Here is a 22,755-nt window from a genome sequence, read left to right on the forward strand (position 1 = left end):
TAGCAGCAGAAACTGGACCCTGATCAAGAGGGAAGCCAAGCCTGTATAACACCCCTGTCTTATCAGTCATCACCTTAGTGGTTAAAGTGGGGGGAAAAAAGAAGTAATTTTGTTCTGCAAAACATAGAATTTGGATGGCTCCACTTGTATGTGTTTCTACTTTCTACTGTAATAGAGGATTTGGTCATTTTAAAATACAAACCAGGATATGTTATATGGCATATTCTGATATCAGATATTCAGGAACAAAGGATTAAAACGGACAACTACTAAGCAAAATGCTGCAGAATCAATCTACTTACATGCTTAAACATATCACCAAAAAATCCAGCCTGAAAAGTAAAAAATTTAGGAGAAGAGAACTATAAAGAATAGGGTTGAAGCTTGATTGATGATATTTCCTCTTTAAAACAAGTATTTCTCAGGATTTAACAAGCATCTCCATTGAATAATATAGGACGCAGAAATCAGCAGACTGAAAAGTTACAGGTAACCCCCCAAAAAAGAAAAAAACAGATAAAGATCCCTTTTTTAATCAAGCAGAGGTATCTTGAACATGGAAATAGCACAAAGAAAACAAGTGCAACAACAAACAACATGTTACTGATCTGATAACAATTGTTTGATTCACCTTCAATCAATGCCATTTGTCTGAATTGCTGACTTGTTGCTTGGCAGACCGTAATGTCCTCTTTGAATGCTTACCAAACTACACAATCAATCTAAATGCGATGGGTGCACCTAACAAGCACCAAGTAGTCCAATGTGATCAAGCCACTGAGCTTAAATAAAACTAGATATGAGGCTCAACATTAAAAAAGAGAATAGAACAATTAGTGTTTGCAACCAAAATTCTCTAAAGTAATTTAATTAATTCCTAAAACAGAGCAGAAAAAAAAAACGAAGATTTGAGTGTGGTAATTGACTAATTTAGATTTGAGCTCTCCTAACATAGTTTTCTCTAGCTACTAGGATTGTATTTTTTAGTTTATTTAAGAAGTGTTGAGTCTTTTACCACTTAATCCAACAAGCCTAATTCGCTACATCAATAAATTTGTCACATTAATGAATTCTGCATAAGGTTAACACTAATAAGTTTATAGAGTACTCATCCGATTCTTAATATAGGACTTAATTAGAGAGTTGATGTTGGTCCTAAATGTAAGACTTATTTTATATAATTAGCAACTTTTTTTTTCCCAAATTAACTATATTTAAGGGTCTCTCAATACTAATCAAGTAGGAGAGAGAGGAAGAAAATAAAAAAGATGCTTAGGGTGTTTTAGAAAAAAAATCATATTAACTAATTTAACTAACATCCTTAATCTATTCAAATTAGTTAAGTGGGTATTATATTAAGGACTGGAGAAGTATCTGGCACAATTGGCGTTACAAAATAATAGATTTAGCCTTTAAGTCAATTTATTCCATCTTAGAGTCCATTTGGGTGCAAATAATGTATAAAACTTAGTTAAATCATTATAAAATTATATATTATGTTTTTTTTTTTAGAAAATGATTTGTTTATAAGATAAAATAAAGCATAATGAAGTGAAACTCAGCAACCTAGAGATTTAAGGGTTGAAATAGTTAGGTTAAGGAACCAACTGATGCTGACCCATGAGGATAAATCAAAAGCAAAAGGATTATCATGAATCATGAGCATGTTTTTGAATAGTTATACGTTGAATAATTATGATGAAAGCAACATAATACCAAAAACAGGAGTTTCACCTCCAGATCATTATAAGAGACATGAATAATGATTTAATCCACTCATTGTTATACGTTATTTTTAATTGGTTTAATTTGATCTTGTGAATTTACTTTTTCAATTTTATATTTTAATGTGATTTCATTATAAGCATAATATTAATGATTCATCCTTCCATAATGCCATTTGTTATTAGATTTAAATAGACCAAAAAAATAAATAAATAAGTTAAAGTTCAAGAATTCACCTTTAACCAAACCAAAACTAAAAAATTAAATTGTACCATGTCAAAATGAAATAACTAAGTCAACATTATAGAAATCAAAACATTATTTTTTCCTAAAATTAATCACGAACACTTAAGAATTACTTTAATATTATATATAAAGCATTTTCAATATATTTGACTGAAATTGAACCAAGCAAACTCATAAATTTCATTAACTTAAAATTTAGTAACTTCTTAACTTTGTACTTAAACTTATATACTACTCCTCCGATCCTTAATATAAGACCCATTTAACTAACTTGATTAGATTAAGAAAGTTAGGTAAGTTAGTTAATTATAAGAAAAGTGACATATTTTTCCTAAAACACTATAATCATCTTTTTTAATACCCCATCTCCCTCTTCTATTTAATTATGGTTGAGGGAGTATCTATAGGGGTAATTTAGAAAAAATTGATAAATATGAGAAATAAGTCTTATATTTAGGATCAAAACCAACTAAAGAATTAGGTCATATATTAAGAGAGTATATTTTAATGGTTTGTTTACATAAATAATAAATAATTATATGTTCATATAAAAAATTTAATAACATGCGATGAGAAAAACAAACTCTCCCTCCACCCTATATTAGAAGAGTACTTAAAAATAATTACGCTTTGGGCTTAAAAGAAAACACGGAAAAGCAGTTGTGATAAATTTCCTCCTTAACGGCCTCAATATGTAAACCAAAATTATATTTTACACGTAATTAATTATTAATTAATGGCTATATTAAGCAAATATTTTCTTGCAACACCCCAACCCGTAACCTCACCAGTGCGTTCCTTTCGAATTTTGATCCGTTTCGTCTTTTCGTATAATTGTCTCCGTCACAATCCTTCACGAACCAGTATTCACATAATTGTCTTCTTCTTCTTCTTCTTCTTCTTTGGTGAGTCTGGAATCCCAACCTGATCTGGATTTGGAGGGTTAATGGACGTCGAGAGGATGAAGCAATTGATGTTCTTGTGGTGTAGAAAGCAAAGTGCAAGAGTCGCACTCGTGGGTGGGAACCACACAGCCTCTGGATTTTGCACTCGATAAAAAGGTTCGATAAATTTTGAGGAATCGTAGGCTTAGTTTCTTTTTCCTTCGTTTGTGGCAATTTCTTTCGATTTCTGCATCTGGGCTGTCCCTTTTGCTGCGAATTGACCCTATCTTGAACTTCTTGTACATCCATACTCGCAATTTTTTTAAAAGGGTTTTGTTCGGTGGGTTAGGAGTTAATCGTCGCATGAAGGAAATGGAGATGGTTTATGGGTATAATAAACCCAAGAATGGGAGTAAGATCAAGTGCTCTCGTGTTGGACCAAGAATTCCTTTGAATTCTGATACTGTGTTAGTGGTAAAGATTCCTGATGTACAGATCTTGCGCATTATGTCTCGTTCACTGTTTTTGGCTATGGCTCTTGTCACGTTGCCTTTCTTGGGTTCCGTTCTCAAGGGATTGTCTTCTTCTCCATCAGATTTTTCGCATTCATCAGTCTATCCTAAGTTTGATACTGAGCCTCCTTCGATCAATGGTGTGCTACTGAACTTCCTCCTTAATGATTTGGCTGATGAAGGCCTTCTCAGAAAGGACGATAAGGCTCTTGTTATAACCCCTCCAAATGGATTTGTTGATGTTATTCCATTCAACAATGAAGTTGAAGTGGTTTTGGACTCTGATTTGGAGAGAAAAATCTCAATCCCAAATGAGTCATATGATTTTGTGTTCATTTCTGCCTCTGAAGATGCTGAATTCGTCGATCGCATTCTGAAATCTGATGGCATTGTGGCTCTTCCATTAGGCACTAACCCGTCAAATGCTTTCAAAGAGAAACCAAATTACAGAGTTGTGTATCTCCGTACCTACAGTTCTATCATAGTTGTATTGAAGAAAACTGGCCCTGAACCTTCATCAAAGAGAAAGCTTTGCCAATTGGAAACAGTTTCCAAGAAGGTGGTTCTAAATGGTCTTGAAGATGTCTTTCTTGAGCCGCCAAAAAAATCTCTAGTGAAATCCAACAAGTACTTGAAGAAAATCAAGTACCTACCCAACTTGATGGGTAATTCTCTTGACGGCTACAAGCGAAGAGTCTTCATCGGTGTAGGTCTGCCTCAAGAAAACAAAGTCACAATTGAATGGTTCAAAAAGAACTACCCAAAGAGTCAGCATTTCGAGATTCACAGTCTGGAAATCAAACCAAAAGACCAGTCTGTTTCCCAAACTGATGTTTCTGCTTGGTTAACTAAGAATGTGGAGGAGGAAAACTTTGTGGTGATGAAGGCAGAAGCAGAGGTAGTGGAGGAGATGATAAAAAAGAGAACAATTTGCATAGCGGATGAGTTGTTTCTAGAGTGTAAGAATGAGTGGTGGAAGTCTGGGAGGAGGAAGAATAATCACAGAGCATATTGGGAGTGCTTAGCTTTGTACGGAAGACTGAGAGATGAAGGAGTTGCAGTCCATCAATGGTGGGGTTGACAGACTAATCCAAAGACTCAGATACCATATCAGAAGCACAGAACATAACATGATGCAACATGAGTATGTGACCAAATTGTCATATTTATGTATGAACGGGGCTTGATTAGTATTAACCTGCAGAATGGGGTGTTTCTCTGATATGAATTTTGCAATATTTACATGGGGGGTTTGTTGGTTATTGTTCTGTGTTTGTTTATGTTTCTGGGGTTTGAATTTGAAGTTGTGGGTGGGGGATAATTAGGAGTGTAATGTGGATGTAGTTGACCTTGTTCTATTGTCTGTGTTATGTAATGGCGCAAAAAATGATGTGACAAGTCTTATAAATAAATAAAAAGGATCCTTTTTTTTTTTTTTTTGGCCCCTCTTCTTTCTTTATAGTTCTTGCTTTCTTTTTGATGATGATATTTCCATGCTGATCCAGCGAAAGGTGCTTCGGTCACATCAACTGAAGCGGTGGACATGAAAAAGTAGAAGAGAAACCAATAATAGTGTTGGTTTTTTTTTTGTTGGATTACAATAAGGACAAGTCTTATATATTTTGGTTTGTCATTTTTGTATGTTATCAAGATATGATGTGATATTTTTAAAAGAATTAATTAATGATGTGAAGCTCAATAGTAAAAATACTTTAAAGAGAATTGCAAATAAAAATATTTTCCTTCTTAGTATCCAGGGATAGAATTCCTCACTATATACAAATATAAACACACACACATAACATTAACATATAAGGAATTTGAGAACAAATAAATGAAAAACTCTGCCTAGAATCGAGTACTAGAGATTTGGAGGACAAATGAACTCTGCCACTTGGAAGATTAGGGCCCTTGGATGCTGGTAGTTCAGAAAATGGGAAGAGTGAATCTTGCTCCACCGACGATTTGACTTCCCCTTGTTCAGCGTTTCCGGGCTTCAACACTAAATTATGGTCCCCGTGACAGTGTTTAAAATATTACCTCCGGTCTTTAATATAAGACTCTGTTTGATTTTTATTTTAGTTATAAATATAATATCCCAATTCGCTTTATCTCTCATATTTATTCAATTTTTTTCAAAATAGTCCTTCTAATAATTATAGTTCTAGTCAATACACTTGATTAGCAAGGATATTTTAGGAAAGACAACACCTATTTAGGACAAATAACTAACTCAACTTACTTCCTTAATCTCCTCAAATTAGTCAACTGTCTCTTATAATTAAGACCGGAGGTAGTAAAATATATTTTTGACGGAACTTGCATTTTCCCTATATCTTATTCTCCAGGTATATCAGTATTGTAATCTTATTTTTAGTACATTATCTACAAATGAGGGTGATGGATCCAACTAAAAAAAATAATATTAAGATACTGAAAATATGAAAAAAAATAAAATAAAGATTAAGGTGTTGGATCCATCACGAAAAAAAGATTAGCGTATTAAAAGATTTTAGTATTAATTAAGGACTAATGTCTTTGATAGTATTTTTTTCCACCCTAACATGTTTAATCATGGACGTGCAAATTAGTTTTCACAAATAATTCTCAACTTTCCAAGCTAACGACGACGTTTTATTTGTCACCTGCGTTAAACACATGGTAAGTTCGTGTTCGTCACACTTCCTAAAGCTGAAGATCCAGTCCCAGTGCTGAAAACACGACAGCGGAAACTCCAGATCTCACAGAAGAAATCTGTTCAAGGACTAAAGGTGACATCTTTCAACAATCCTCCCCACATTGTTATTCACTGTCATTCTTTCGGTTCCTGATCTTTGTAGTCTGTTTCCACAAAGAATTTTGGGCATTTTGTTTCCATAAAGAATTTTGGGCATTTTGCCAAACAATTTCTAGGGTTTTAATTATGATTGCTTTCGGGAGTAGATCAAATTCGTTATTGCTGATAAATTCTGAGGAACATTGATGCATCTGAAAAATCTGTAACTTTCTTGTTCAGTTTCTCACCCTTTTTAATGCTCTGCTTGCATTGGGATCAATAATTGTGTGATGTGAAGTATTGCTACAGAACTGCCTTGTTGTTTGGATTCATGGTTATATTTTATCTGTTATGACTTGCGCGGCCTACTAATTTACTCTCACTAGAAAGCAACCGATGAGTATTAAATACGGTTAACTGATGTAGTGTAACCTGAATGGAAGTGGAGATTCATGAACTTATTATTGAGAAATCTAGTTGTAAGTTTTTTTTTTTTGGTGGGTGTGTGTGTGTGTGTTTTTTTTTTTTTTGGGGGGGGGATATAATATTTGTATTAATAATGCTAAATTCTTGGGTCATTTTAGATGATTTGTGGGTTTCCAGCAGCCTTGGGTGAGTAGGGTTCTGCTAATGTTCACTTTGCACTTCATATTTATTATTTTTTTCCTACCCCTTTCTCTGGATTTTCCTTTCTTTGTTTTTCCCACCCAAATGTCGCTTACCCCCTGCCCTACTACTCTGTTTTTGCATCTTACATTCATCAGTGTAAATATAAAATCTGTAGAGTGTTGCGCTATGCAAAAGTTTATGGTTCTTCTCTGGTTCCTGGCAACTTTATTATTTATTTTTTAAAAATATTTGTCATATTTTAATAGGATTTCAATGCTAGAAAGATTAATATAATATTTGAGTAACTTTTATGTTATTATTCCTCCTGTATATTGCTTGAGAAAATGATATCTAGTTATTTATTAGTCTTTGTGAAGCCATAATTTTGGATTAACCTTGTACTGGCTATTTGTTACAATATCTTTAACATGTCCATTCAAAGCGAAATACTCTCTTTCCTTTTAGACCTTGATGTTTGATGTGTACTTTCTTGACTCGGGTATCCTGTTTGTTTTGGGCAATTTTTTATGTAGCAAGAATTGAAAATCACGCCATGATACGTGAAAATGTAATATTATTTGTATTTATCATGCTACTGATTCTGGTGATTAATTCTTTCTGATTAAATTATTTGTATCTCCTCCAGGAAGTAAGAGATGATTGATGATCAAGCCTTGGGATTTATTGCCAACTACATTGGCATTTTCATTTTTGCATTGGTTATAGCATATCATTTGGTTACAGCTGACCCAAAATATGAAGGCAGCTAGATACCTTGAATTTTGTGATGTAATAAGAGAGATGGTTGGAGTTTGTAGACTGATATATTAGATCAGTTTATATAAACTTAATATTGAAGAATAAATTTTGAATTTTTATATCTTAGGCCTTCTATATCTATGTATGTTTTCCTTTCCTTGTTTCTACAGATCTTGAGCATCATTCCATCACTATATGCCAATTTTGGTTATGGGAAAATTTGATTGCCCTGCACAAAATGCTCTGCACTGTGAAGTCAGTTATAATAACTATGAAATTGAAGTATCCATTTCCCTGCATGATATGCTCTGTTCTGTCTCTAGTGGAATTGCACGGTTCTCCTGTTGCGTCTGTGTATATTCTGCCTTTATTGCCACTTGCCAGAATTGCAATAAGCTCGGCTCGTTACACTCTGGATTCTGACTTTTTATAACAAATAAGCCATCCGGAGCACGAGCTGCAAGCTGAAGTTGGGTATCTATTTTGAAAAAGACTGATATACTAGAAGGGTAGAAGCGTGAACATAACATTTTTCTCTAAATTGAAAAAGTAATAGCAGGACATTAAACCAGGCTTTATAGCAAAGAAGTGTGCAATAAACTGCTGATGTGTGGGGTGTCTGTCCACAATGTAAATGCTTGAATTGTTGGCAAGTTGCGGCCTATAATTGCAGTGTTAAGCTTAGGTATGTTCAAGTTCTGTTATTGTTAATAATGTGTATGCCTGTCCACACTATAGAGTGTTCTCTGCATCTCAGCATGAAAACCACAGGAAAAACGAAAACAAAAAATGAATGGCCATCTTGCATTTGTGATGCTCAGCTTGAGCACCAGTCAAGCTGGATTTTGCATACGGCAATAAGTTTAAGCTTCCTTTCTTTTCTTTTCTTTCTTTTTTTTTTTTTTCTCGCATCGGGATCCAAGTCCTGGCTGCGAAAATGCAGAGCTATCTGTGATTTTAGACTGGGTCATGCTTCTGTATGTCTATCTATGTATTATATATGCAAGCCTTCATAGAATGTGTTCGTCCTGGCCATAAGATTATTTCTGTATAAAATTATAGGCAAATACTCTCAGCTATTCCTTTCAATCCCTTTTAGAGATTTGAGAATTAGAGTATGTGATTATATCTTCTAGACCTGGCACTTTATAAGACTGGTACTTCACACGCGCATGAAATCTACTAAATATATAAATATATCATCAGTAATATTTCTTCTCATGCTCATACAATGTTCACGAGAAACGGAAAACAGATTGGACACAACCAGGTTCTGCAAGATCAACTCCAAGAGCTGCACCAGAAAGAGAGAAAGAAAAGCAAACAGAGAAGTAGACATGAAGAGCAAGCTTGTACGAGAGCCTTTATTTTGCTACCCATTAGCATGCATGCAAGCTAGAGAATGCCATGGAAAGTCCACAGAGGAACGCAGAGTTACCAAATTAACCTCAGGGGGTAGTAGTGGTTGAGGCAGGTCGGGAGGAGGAAGGAACATTGGGAACAAAGGGTGTGTTGGGAAGCGTGAAAATTGGCGGCGGCAATCTGTACTCGGGCCACTCAGTGATTGGTGGAAAAGGAGGAAAATTTAGGGGGGTGTTACCAAAGCCAGGAATTGATGGAGCCAGAAGTTTTCTGTTGCCAATGGCTTCCACTCTGCAGATGCTGCAGAAAGACACAGCAACGAAGAGAGCTATGATAAGCAAACGAGTAGAAGAAGAAGAAGCAGCCATTTTGGGTATGGGAAACGGGAAGAAAGTTAAGCCAAATGGAAAGTCTGAGGATTGGGTATGGTGGTGAGGCAAGAACCCTGCCCTTTGGTTTTATAGGCTAACATAGGAGAGGTTTGCCAAGAAAAATTTGCATTATTAATGATATGTCGTCTAAATTAATTGTAAAGACAGCACTTAATGCATATTGAATAATGAAAACTTTTAGATATGCCTGATTCAAAGAATATGATGAAGATGATAATGATGATGATAAATTGAGTCAATTATAAATAATCATCCAAGAATGTCAAAATATCTTGTATGCTTATGTTATATGTCTACTTCACAATTGATTTGATCTATTAATATTTGCAATTTGGGTGTCCTCAAGAACTTATCTATCAAGTTCACTTTTTGGTAAAAGTAGATTCGATGCATTTTTATATCTTTCTAGAATTAATTGAATCTAATACAATTGTCACCAAATATCTTAAAAATTATCTTTCTTTCTTTTTCAATAATTACAAAACTCTCTCTATGCATCAAGTAAAACATGAAAAAAAAAAAAATAAACTGGAGGGTTTATGACTTACCTTTTCCCGGGAAATGCCTCACAAAAGAATGATGGAACTTTTACTTCATCAATAAAGGTGCCGCTCAGCAGCACAAGTTATAAATGGCGTCAAATGCAGTTGAGAGTATCGGTGGGTACGTAGTGTTATTATTCTTATTCACTGCCAAATAGTTACATCGTCAGAAACAGTTGGAAAACTGACCCACTTTCATGCTCATTCACTTAATATGGTCCTTGGCTTTCTAATCTTTCTAGTTAGACCTCTGTTTCTGGATTGTCCCCACGTAGGTTGCTTACTTGCCTCCAAACACTTGAAGGGTCTAGAAAGAGAAAATATCAGCTCAAAATTGGGGTAGCCTGAAAATAATTTTCCTTTCAATCTTGAAAACTTTACAGTAAATTATTCTACTTATTTTGTAATCCTTTAAATATTAAATTTAGTTAACTAATTTATGAAAATTAAAAAAAATAGTCAAGTTGTTTATTTATCAATGTTATGTATAAAATATGTGTTTTTTTTTAAAATACCTCTCTTTAAATAAAATAACAGACAAATTAAGGGCGTAAAATTTATTTTGAAAGAATAAAATATTAGGGGATTTATTATAAATTTATAAAGTCGTGGAAGTTATTTACATATAAAACAAAACTTCATGGAAGTTATGTATAATTTACCCTTCTATTTTAGTTTCATGTTTTATCTAATTTTTGGTGAAATGTAAACTAATTATTTTAATTTAATTTTCTGGTGTGATATATAAATTGCTAATATGTTGGCACGTATATTATAAACTTTATCGTGGGGTATGCATGTAATAAATGGTTAGATAATGAAAATGAAATTTTTGGTATAACTATATATGCAAGCAAATGTAAAATAATTAAGTTGCTGGTCAGAAAAAAGATGCAAAATAATTAAGGCGAAGTAAGCGTCTTTGTCATGGTATAAACTACGAAACCAAATGAAGCAAGTACCCAATAAGGAAAGTGAGTATGTACCATTATCACCCTAAACAACTAACCCTAATTAAAATCTTCCACAACAAAATCAAGTGACCCCAGCAATTTCAGCATCTTCTCATAATTTAAATTAGTTTGGTCATTTTTATAAAATCTTGTTTAGGGTATTTGAACATTAAACATTACTCTATGGTTGACACCCCGCAAGTTGGAGCATGAATATTTTTCATGCCAATCTTGGATATTAACTCATGAAAAAATGTGGGATGTAATAGTTTGGTAAAAACATTTGCGAGCTGATCAATAGAGTGGACAAGGAGCAATTTGATTACTTTAGCCTATAGTTTATTTTGAACCAGGTGGCAATCCAGCTCTATGTGCTTGGTTCGTTCATGGAAAGTAGGATTTGCTGCTATCTAAATGGTAGACTGATTGTCATAATACAACAAGGTTGGCTCTATATGAGAAAGATGAAAATCAGTCAAGAGATAAAAAAGCCACTGTAATTCACAAGTAGTGGTAGCTAGAGCATGATATTCTGCTTTTGAGGAAGACAGAGATGCTATGGCTTGCTTTTTAGCTTTTCACGAGATTAATGAAGAGCCAAGAAACACTGCAAACCCAGTGACTGATCTCCCTAAATTGATATAGCTAGCCCAGTCTGAGTCACTGAAACTTTGAAACTTCAAACTAGAATGGAAGAGAAGAAGATACCAACTCCTAGAGGTGATTTGATGTAACGAAGAAGTCGATGTCGTGCTTGAAGATGAATATCTCTTGGGGCCAACATAAGTTGGGTTGCAAAGCTAAGATCAAGCCGTGTGGTGGTCAAATATTGTAGTCTCCTAACTAATTTCCTGTAAACTTAGGGATCGTCTAGTATTTGGCCTTTGTTTTGAAAGTTTAAGGTGGGAATCCATTGGACAAGATGCTGGCTTACATGCTAGATAACCACTGTCTTTGAGTTTTTCTAAGGCAAATTTTCTTTGGCTTAAGAAGATAGCATCCTTGGTCCTAGCAAGCTCCAAACCAAGTAATTAGCAAGGATAACCCAAATCCTTAATGGTGAAAGCATCATCTAACTACTGCTTTACAAAATTAGTCTCTACCAAATTATTACCAATAAGAACCACATCATCTACATATACCAAAACAATAGTGAATGATTCAGAGGAAGCTTTAAAGAATAAAGAGTTATTAGAGGCCAATTGAGAGTACCTATATGAGATCAGAGCAAAGGACAACTTGGAATACCACTGCCGACTAGCATATGTGAGATCATAAAGTGACTTCTACAACTTACACACTAGGTTTGGTTGAGTTGAGGTAAATCCTTTAGGAAGATCCATATAGACCTCCTTATACAAATCCCCATGAAGGAAGGCATTATTCACATCTAGTCATGTAAAAACCAGTGTTTAGTAGCAACAATAGATAGTAATAAATGTAATGTAGTCAGCTTAGCAACTAGGAAAAAAGCATCAAAATAGTCAATGCCTTCAGTTTGAGTATAGCCTTTGGCAACTAACGTAGCCTTATACCTCTATTTCTCTATTGGCTTTAAACTTGGTCTTATAAACCCATTTGCATCCAATAGTTTTTTTACCAGGTAGGGATTGAGTTAAAACATAGGTTTGGTTTTGCTCAATGGCTTTAATTTTCGCATTCATAGCATCCCTTCAGCGTAAATGTTTAATAGCTTTATGAATAAGTTTTTGGATCAGGGACAGAAGAAACAAGCAATACAAAATTTTTATTGGAGGGAGGAAAAGAAGAATAAGTTAGAACCAAAGAAAGAGCATAGCTAAGATTACCTTTGCTAGATAATTGATTAGTGGCAAAAATTAGAGTATAATGATAATCTTGCAGATATGATGGGGATTATGAGGTCTTGTAGATCGTTTAAGAGGGGTAGCAGGTTGTGTAATAGGAGAAATAGGTGCAGGGAAAATAGGTGGTAAAGAAGAAACATTTGGTGAGGAGAAAACATTTGATGATAAAGAAACAGGCAAAACAATTTGTGTGGAAGATAAGGAAGGAGAAATGTCATCCAAGAAACTAGGAAATGATTGGATTATGGGTTCATGAGGTTGAGCAGCAGAAGAAGTTGTAAGATCTTTGAAGGGAAATTGTAACTCATAAAAGATAACATCCTGAGAGAGAGAAAATTTGATTAGTGGACAAATCCAAAAGAATATAGACTTTAAAACCAAATGGAAAACAAAAGAAAACACACTTTTGAGATCTTGAATCAAATTTAGAACGACTATGTTGTAAAGTAGGGGCAAAATAAAGAGAACCAAAAGTCTTAAAATCTGAATAAGAGGGAGGTTGAGTGTATAATTTTTCAAAAGGGGTATGATTTTGCAATATCAGAGAAGGTAACCTATTGATGATCTTATGTAGCATGCAAGACCACAAAACGCCAATAGACAAAATATTTGATTGAAAAAGCAAAGCTTTAGACACATTTAAAATGTGTTGATATTTTATGTTCCGCAAGTCCATTATGTTGAGGAGTCTCAACATAGGACTTTTGATGAATAATGCCTTTAGAATTATAAAAATCTATTATAGTACATTATCCGATCTAAGAATTTTCACAGAAGTAGAGAATTAGTTCCCAACAAGAGCAATAAAGTTCTTAAGTTTCGAACGAGTATCAGACTTAGATTACATTAAAAATAACCACGTAAATCTTGAATAGTCATCTACAATTTTTAAAAATATGTGACTCTAAACAGAAGGTATAGAAATGGGTTCCAAATGTCAACATATATAAAATCAAAAATTTTATTGCTAATACTTGAGCTTACAAGAAAGGAAAGACACTTTTGCTCAGCAAAGTGACAAGTATCACAAATAGCTGAATCAGTAATACAATGAATTTTAGAAACAACTTTATGTAAAATTAAAGTAGAATTGGCAAAGCAGCCCAATAGGAGATACCATAGGATCGAAGCTGAAGTAGAATTTAGGGTAGAAGAAGTCATATTGATTTGAGAAGGTGTGGTTGAACCAATCATTTCTGCATTTAGAAGATAAAGCACTTCAAAGAGTTTAGCTAAACTAATCATCTGCAGTGGATCGGACAAGAGAATTTGACAAAATAAGCACCATAAACTAGAAAACAATACAAAGATATAGTAATTCTAGAAACTGAAATGATATTACAGAAGAAGTCAGGAAGATAAAACATATTTGTCAAAACAAGATCAGAAGAAAGAACAATTATCCCTATAGTAGGAATGGAATTGTAAGAAGAAAATAATTCTAAGGAACAACAGACATGGTTAGTAGCACCTCGATCAATGATCTAGGTAGCCAGACTTTTAGAGGCAATAGAATTATAGTTACCTATTATAGGAGAAAAATTGGTAAACAAGTGATTAATAGAAGAGAAAGTTTAAGAAGGAGCCAATAGGTAAGAAGACATTGATATTGATCTTGGTGACAACTAAGGCAAAATAGAAGCCGTTGATTGTATTAATAGAGGGAAAGGCTTGGTAGTAGTGATTTCTTAAGCAGAAACAAAGTCTTGGGATGAAATTTGATTCACCATTATAGTGTGACCAGAGAAGCCAAACTTAAATCCTGGTGGGAATCCATGCTTGCGATAGCATGTTCTTTCAGTGTGATGTGGTTTGCCATAGTAGGTACACTATTTGTTCGACTTTGATCCAGATGAAGGAAAAGGTCATGGACCCTTAGTCAATAATATCTTGGACTCAGAACCAAGATAAAACTCCCTTTCTTATTAGAGTACTAGTGAAAAAACATGATTAACTGATGGTAAGAGAGAAAGAAGAAGAATCTAATATTTGATCCCTGAAAATTGTTCATTCAAGCCATTAAGGAATCAGGTAATGTGATATTCTTCTTGATGATGAAGAGCAATAGATGTAGATCCACAATCATAAGCTTTCAAAGGACTAACATTTGACAATTCATCCCAGAAGATCTTGAGTTAAATGTAATATTCAGTCACACTCATACTTCCTTGTTTCAAGCTATATATCTCCTCTTGGAGATCAACAATTTGAAAAACATATGACTAAGGATAGCGTGATTTGATATTGTCCCAAATCTTAGAGGCACGGTCCAACTAGAGAATACTTTTGGCTATAGTTAGTGACAGAGACTTCGTAAGCCAGCCTTGGATGAGGTTGTTATAGCACTCCCATGCTGGAAAGAGAGAATTGGTGGACATCAGTGCACTAATCATACCGTCAACAAACTTGACTTTGCTTTTAGATAACAAGGCCATCTTCATGCCCAACTATGGTAATTGGTACCATCAAGAGAGGGCACAACCAGGATGAAGGCTGGGTTCTCATTGGGATGGATATAGAAGTAATGGCTTGATCAATGGTAGAGGAAGAAGAAGATGACGAAGAAGAGGCATCGGCCATGGTAGAAGGAAAGGAAGCGAGAGAGAGAGTGAAGAAAGGAAGAAAGCAAAGGATAGGAAAGAAAAGAGAAAAGTTTAGAAGCCTCTGATACCATGTTACTTGAATAGTGGGAAAAATAAATTTCTCAACTCTTACTGATGCACTTATTAGAGTATTTATGTAGGATGTCTCTATAATGAACTTAGATAATATATTATAAATATGTTATAACTTATTTAATAGAAACATTACTCTATGGTTGACTCTTTCTACATTATTTTTAACAATAATTAACATAAAATGTCAGAGTTATATTGGCTCCTTTAAAAATTGATATAGATTTGCTCAATATCCATGTCGATCACCATTCCAATTAACATAGATTTGCTTGATATCTATGTCAATCGTTATTCCAAGTTCTAACCAACATGGAATAGCATAACTACGTTAATTTTGTATGAAAAACAATGTATATCACGGAAGTAAGTTTCCATATTGATTAGAACTTGACATAATATTTTTATTTAAAAAATTTTTAAATGCACTTGAATCATTACTTCTTTTTTTTTTTCATATTTCTATCTTAACAAACATACATTAAGGACATAGAAAGCCTTTTGTTTTTTGTGGTAATGGGCTAACTTAATCAATATAGGGCATGATACAAATTTAAGAGAATTAAGCGTCATGGCATAAGAAGCTTTTTTTTTTTTTAAAGGAAAAAACGAGGGGAATAATAAATTTAAGAGCTTGAAATTATTGTTGGAGGACAGTATACGTATTACTGAGCTGGTCCTATATATTTATGCGTTAGGTTAGGGTTGAGTTGCCACGTGAATCTCTAATGTGCAGCATGCATTAATGCTGCAGGAATTATTAGGTGCATTTCTTTTCATATAATTAAATAAATCCACGCATCTAATCAATTATATAAATTATTGTATATAGGCATGTACTGTAAAATGATTCTTATTAATTAATATAACTCATTTTTAGGCAAAAAAAAAAAAACAAAGAGGCACTATACCTCATTTTAAATTTTCTATCAAATTAGTTATTTATATGTCAAAGTCACTTGATCTAATTGACACTAAATGCCTCTTTAAAAATTTCGATTTATATAAGAAGTTGTGAGTTTAACCTTTTGTATAAGTATAATGTGTGTAAGTTTTTTGAGTTGGGTGATGGACAACAAATAAAATTATTACCCGGTCTTAAATGCAAGTCATCTGTAAGGAGAAGTTCTACTCTTAATGTAGATCATTTGTAGTACATTTAATGTTTGTTTTTCAATTTTTCTTTTATCTAATTTTTATTAGAAAGAATTTCAATTTAATAAATTTCTTAATGTATGAGAATATATTATAAGTGACTTACATTAAAAAATAGAATAGGTAATTATTTAAACATTTGTTTTCTAAACATGTATCACTGCGTTAATTAGGAGTATGCATATGCCAATACATTTTTTTCATTCGAATCGATTTGTATGTATGTATTTATAATTAATTAAATTTTTTCCTTTTTATTTTTAAATTATGAATATGAATTGAATCTGCAAAAATATATTACCTGTAGTTCTTAATATAAGATCCTGTTTGACTTTTATTTTAGTCCTAAATATAAACCCCGATCCACTTTGTCTCTTATATTTATACATTTTTTTCCAAAGTAGTTCTTTTAACAATGATAGTTCTAGTCAATACACTTGATTAGCAATGATATTATAGGAAAGACAACATCTATTTATGACAAATAACTAACTCAACTTACTTTCTTAATTTTTTCAAATTAGTCAACTGGCTCTTGTAATTAGAACCCGAGGTACTATTATACTTTATTTATAGAGAGATCACGTGGAGGATATGGAGAACCTAGGAACATCCAACTTCCGGTTATTAGCAATTGGCAGTTTGGTATACCATTTTTTCTTGTTCTTTGTTCTGGAAAAAAACAATTGAGTGAGGTCTTAGAAGACGATCAAGGTTTTAAAATGGCTTATAATCATAATTAACAGCCTTAACAATAATCATGAAATGGGTAGTATTATGAATGTTGTTTTCTACAATTTTTTCCTGTAATAAAAGTATAAAATATGAAAATATTTAGATAAATATTTTTAATTTAAATTTATTTAATTACATACTATTTTTTTAATTTATATTAAAATGATACCTTTATATAAATTAAATCTCAACTGTTTAAACTGATTTAATGATGACAATAAGAAAGTGGATGATAAAGGAGGCAGAGAGATTGGGGTCTCTTTAAAGTGGTGTTAACTGTTAAATGAGAAAATGATAAATAAAAACTCCCAATATGTTAAATTTTAGTAAATCAAATTACAATTTGACCGAAGAGTATTGCAGACATTTCATTAAGATTTCATATTTGCAATAATATTGGGTCTTTATTTGTTATTTTTCAAATTGAGAGTCCCAAATCATCATTTCATATATTGGGAGTCTTTATTTACAATTTTTTCTTGTTAAATTGTTTAAATTATAAAATAAAAAAAATACGCACACATCTTTATTAATTTTGTGACAATTGGACTTTGGGCTTGGAATTATTCATTTAGTGCATATTAAGGTGTTAAAAACAGACTGATCAATACAGCGATTCAAATCATAAATATAGAATATTGATGTACAAGTCATTTATAATCCAAGTTCAAAAAATATAAATTTAATGGACTATTATTTCTTTTAAACTCAAAATGGTTCTCGGTTTAGTAAAAAAAAAAAAAAAAACAGTCAAATCATCTAAAATTTTTGACTAAATTTATTAAGAAAATTAATTTATTACTTCACTGATTTAACCGTGGGATTTTCCCTCTCAGGTTGACAAGTGCATGTTATTAATTGAATGATATTTACGTCAAGTTTTTTTTTTTATATCTATTATGTTAAGATTGGAATTCTTCAATCTCATATGGCCATATGTATTATTTTTGAAATATGAGTATTTAATAAAATTTAATTATATATTTATATAAGATATTAAAGCACATGCTTATGTGTGATTGAAAAATTTGACAAAATAGATAACAAACTTAAATTAAGTATTTGCTTATCAATTCCCTGCCCAATCTCTTGCTCTTTAGTTATTTACACAAAATGTGATATTTTGTCTATCATCTTCTCTCTTCACTCTCCTACTTCTTTCTTTTTTCACCCAAAGTAGCTTGTCAAAATAATTAAAAAGCAACTCTTTTTTCATATATGTTTTGATTTTTTTAAAAAAACCAAAAAAATATTTTTTTTTGGGGAAAAAAAGATAAACAAATGGCGTTCGTATTGGATTTTCGAAGAGCTGTAAAAATGTTTAATATAATACTTTTTATTAATTTGTCCAATGAAAATTACCATGGACATAAAATTATTTCATAAACACCAATAATATATTTTTTAAAGTATTAAATATTTGTTGGCAAAAAAAGTATTCCTCCAGTCCTAAATATGAGATTCATTTTGTAATGTAAATTATACTACAAAATAGATTTTATATTTAAGACCGGAAGAATATTAAATATTTTTTATATGCACTTATATTTAATAAAAATAATAAGAGAAGATATAAATTAATGTAAATTTAAAATTTAATATAATTAAAAAGAGTGATATTGAGGTAATGGGAATTTATAAGCGTTTTAATGTGAACTTGCAATAAGGCCTAGGGCACTCTACGCCGACTCTTCCCGCCGTTTTCCGTTCATCATCATCCTCCGGCATGGGCGGTGACTGGCTCCATCAACTTCGGCGTCTTTGTTCTTCCTCTTCTCTACCCTCTTTGTGCACGGAGAGGTAAGGAACAAATTCCGTGCACTGCTTCCCCTGTTTCAGATTTTCTTTCCGTGTCTGTTCAGTAACACTCTAGACAATGTGAAGTACACCTTTCTATTTTTTTGGATGTTTTATAAAACTTTGGATCAACTAAAGTCTTAATGGCAATAGACTTTCTAAGTAATTTAGATTTTTGAAAATTTTTATTATAATTACAAGTTCTGTATGGTTGTGTCATGCATCCAATATGTTTGCCCCTAAATTTACAAACAATTTCGTCCTTGTCAAGGTAAACCCCGAGACACCAACCCATGATGAAAAACCGAAGAGCAGGAAGATGATTCTATTAGAAACTATTACTGGTAACATTCTTCATCGCATGTTTATGTTCCCATTCTCCATTGACTTCTTCCTTTCTTTGGTGCTTCTAAACCATGGCCGTTCATTACTCTGATTGTTGACTTAATAATTCACTTATATGGTTGCTATGCCGCGTGGGTAGATTCTATATGTAAGTTCAGAGGTAGCCTTGGCTCTTTGAGGAAAGCTTCACATGGACGCCAAGATCTTTTGAACGAGGTGGAAGATTGGATGGGCAAACTCTTCCCACTTGGTTCATTATTTCTCACTTTCACACTTATCTCCTTTATGATTTGAGGTTCTAAGATTTTGATTCTGATTTTACCTGCCATGGTCAGACGTATGCTTTCCAAAAGTATCTTCATTTTCTCATCCATTTCTCCTTCATTGTCAGTTCGTCCTCTTCTCTGTCAATTTTTTCACTTCCCTCACTCATTGAATAACTCATTACTACTTAGACGCCATTATCATAAATCCCGAAATATACCAGTTCCAGTATGGTGGGATTTTGAGAATTGCAGCCCACCATCTGATGTGAATGCCTTCAGAATTACTCACTTCATAATGGAAGCAGTTAGAGCCCAAGGGATCATGGGGCCTCTTCAAATTAAGGCATTTGGTGACGTTTATCAGCTCACAAGGGCCAACCAGGATGCTCTCACGTCTACTGGTATCAAAATCATCCATGTTCCACCAGGTTGGTCTTGTTTCTTTTATTTGTTGGCATTTTTTTTTTTTGGCCTAACTTAATTTGGGTGTGGGAAACACACAGCATAAATATTTCAACGCTGATCATTTCATGTAACTATCTAGATGGTGTGTACGTTGTTGTACTTTGTGTTTAATTGAAAAGTTGGCAATCATCCATCATTTTGATATTCCGCTATTCTGAAGCTGGCAGGCTGATTCCCCCTACAAGTCTCTTGACCCGTCTTGATTTAGAGGCTAAACATAAGTTTGAATTGAAAAAGTAATGTACAATAGCATGCTTTTGGCTGTCAGAGAATGAGATAGGAGGGGAGTTTTGGTCCTTGTCTGCATCTCTCCTGTTATGCTTGCAGCTCTCATGAGGATGTGCTTTTTTTGTCGTTCATTATTTGTTCACATTTCAAAATTATTTTGCCCCTAACTACATGATTGCAGGTAGAAAGAATAAGGCGGATAGATCTCTTATTGTTGACCTTATGTATTGGGTTTCCCAAAATCCTCCTCCGGCACATTTGTTTCTAATTTCTGGTGATGGGGATTTTGCTGAATTATTACATCGTCTGAGAATGAATAACTACAATATCCTAATCGCTGGTTTAAAGACTTCTAATGTTCTCTCCAGTGTAGCAACTATAGTGTGGAGCTGGAATTCATTACTTAAAGGAGAAAATCTTGATGGGAAACATTTCAATCATCCTCCTGATGGTTTGTATGGTGCTTGGTACGGTCACCATGATGCACCTCTTGAAGACCATTTCTCAGATGGAATACGTTCACAAATTGAGAAATTCCCAAAACCCATCTCAGGTTTGAACTTAAATCCTAGTCCAAAGGCAGTTGTGAGGCAGGTTCGTCAAATATTGAATTCACATCCGAATGGCATCTCTTTATCATGTCTTAGAACGGAGTTGGAAAAAGCTGGTATTTGCTTGCCTAAGGATTACTATGGATATAAAAAGTTTACCCATTTTCTTTTATCAGCGGTACGTGTACAGCTTCAGAAAGTGCCTGATAAAGGACTTCTTGCACGTTACATCCCCAAAAAATCTCCTCCGCCCGTTGAAAGCAGTTTTGCACCATCAATGGAATTAGTTGATAATAAGGAGTTGAATCACGTGGCTTCAATGTCCTCATCTCATGAACTTAGTGGGGAAGAGATTCCAGAGGTCCAACAAGCCGAGGATATGGCTAAGAGCAAGAGTCAATTGCCTCCTAAGGAGAATGAAATTCTTTGCTCTAGCGATGCAAGTCAAACTGTTGCAGAAAATTCAGTTTGTCACACTGGTGGAAGCACTGAATCTGTGATCGAAAACAGCAGTGGTGGAAGCAGGGAAACTCAAAGCTATACTTCCAGGAAACGTCTAACTTCCCTGGGTTGGGTTGATAGTTGGTGGCCATTTAGGGCAAAAGTTGGAAACACGCATAATTTGACTGCTCATGGGAATGAGATCGTTATTAATGCTAAGGAGCCTGAGTTATTGAGTTTGGATCAAACAGTTAGTCATTATAAAAAGCCTGAGTTATCAAATCTGAAATAGAGGGCTAGTCATTCTGAACAGCTTCAGTCATTAGAACGGAGACAAAGAGCTAGTAAATTGAAGGAGCCTGAGTGATCTGAACTGAGACAGACAGGGAACCATTCTGGAGAGCCGAAGTCATTTTCTTGTAGTTCCTTCTGGGAGGAAATAGAATCTTTTGTTTTCACTTCCAAAGGAGAAGCAGGTTTGTTAAGACAATAGTCCCTTACAGCTCATTTGAAAAATGTCACATTCGCTATGCACTAAGTGAGTAGTGTTTATGTAGATAGTTATAAGCTTTTCTCCACTTTTTATGATATTCATTATATGGCCATGCGGGGAAAGAGTCTTTAAGTAAATAATACGAGTTAGTTTGAGTTTGACAGGGAGGATATGGCTCTCAGTTTTCGAAAGTATGGAACCCAGGTTCTCCACTCTCTCAATGAAAATGACCTCCTTCTATTGGTGGATTTGTTAATATCTGAGAAAAAATGAGTGGAGGAAAGGCCTTCTCAGACTTTTCCTTTCCGTGTCATTCCAAGCAAAACAACACAAAGTAACTTGCAAAAATCATCAGAATGTGAAGTTAATTAAAAAAACGGAGTATTCCTCGGACTGTGGCTTCTTCACCTGCCACTCAAAAAGAGCATACTGAGAAGTCTAGAATTGACGTGTCAACAGATGTTTCAGAAATTTGAAAGATATTGAGGGAACACCCGGATGGGTGCAATATGGGTCAGATACCAATTCTCTTTCTTCAGAAGTATGCTATTTAGATGTTGGGAAGCTTGGTTATGATAACTTGTCATCCCTCACACAGGTCCGCCTGGAGTGAGAACAGCTTCTAATTTCTTTGTTGCAAACTGTGGCATATGTGCTTCTGGTAATGAAACTTTCAAAACTGGAGACAAAATTAAGCGATGTAGAGGACCACTGTTCAGATAATGAGTTGCATGATTCATGCTGTGAAGATGATTGTTGGAAACTGGAAAGACTCCCCATGGGGGCAATTAGAATCTGTTTCAGTCAGCAATTGCGACGAGAGCGTGATGCGCCCCGCATTCAAATTAATTCTAGATTAATATAGTACAACGGTACAACTTAGGTCGTTTTGTCTTGTGTGGAGTCGGATCAAATTTGATTTCCCAATTAAGTATTAAAAAATCAATTAAAGAAAATAAAGGAATTAAAAGAAATATTTTTTCTATTTTTATTTTATAAAGAATGAAAATAAAGAAAG

The 22,755-nt window shown here is 33.8% G+C and overlaps 2 protein-coding genes and 1 pseudogene across 2 annotated transcripts; all 3 read left to right on the plus strand.

Annotated features, from left to right (window-relative positions):
- Positions 1 to 2,774: 2,774 nt before the first annotated feature.
- Positions 2,775 to 4,801, plus strand: LOC114728882 (uncharacterized). Its single transcript, XM_028915839.1, has one exon. It carries the CDS (start codon positions 3,219 to 3,221, stop codon positions 4,446 to 4,448), a length of 1,230 nt encoding a protein of 409 aa, XP_028771672.1. The 5' UTR covers positions 2,775 to 3,218; the 3' UTR covers positions 4,449 to 4,801.
- A 1,252-nt stretch (positions 4,802 to 6,053) lies between these two features.
- On the plus strand, positions 6,054 to 7,632 carry LOC114728873 (dolichyl-diphosphooligosaccharide--protein glycosyltransferase subunit 4A-like). The gene is made up of 2 exons (XM_028915830.1): positions 6,054 to 6,138; positions 7,399 to 7,632. Exon 2 carries the CDS (start codon positions 7,409 to 7,411, stop codon positions 7,520 to 7,522), a length of 114 nt encoding a protein of 37 aa, XP_028771663.1. The 5' UTR covers positions 6,054 to 6,138; positions 7,399 to 7,408; the 3' UTR covers positions 7,523 to 7,632.
- An 11,330-nt stretch (positions 7,633 to 18,962) lies between these two features.
- Positions 18,963 to 22,507, plus strand: LOC114728880 (uncharacterized; annotated as a pseudogene).
- The last annotated feature ends 248 nt before the right edge of the window (positions 22,508 to 22,755 follow it).

Source organism: Neltuma alba, unplaced genomic scaffold (genome assembly GCF_004799145.2).
Source record: "Neltuma alba isolate B1F8T4 unplaced genomic scaffold, ASM479914v2 tig00012579_pilon, whole genome shotgun sequence".
NCBI classification, from domain to species: Eukaryota; Viridiplantae; Streptophyta; class Magnoliopsida; order Fabales; family Fabaceae; genus Neltuma; species Neltuma alba.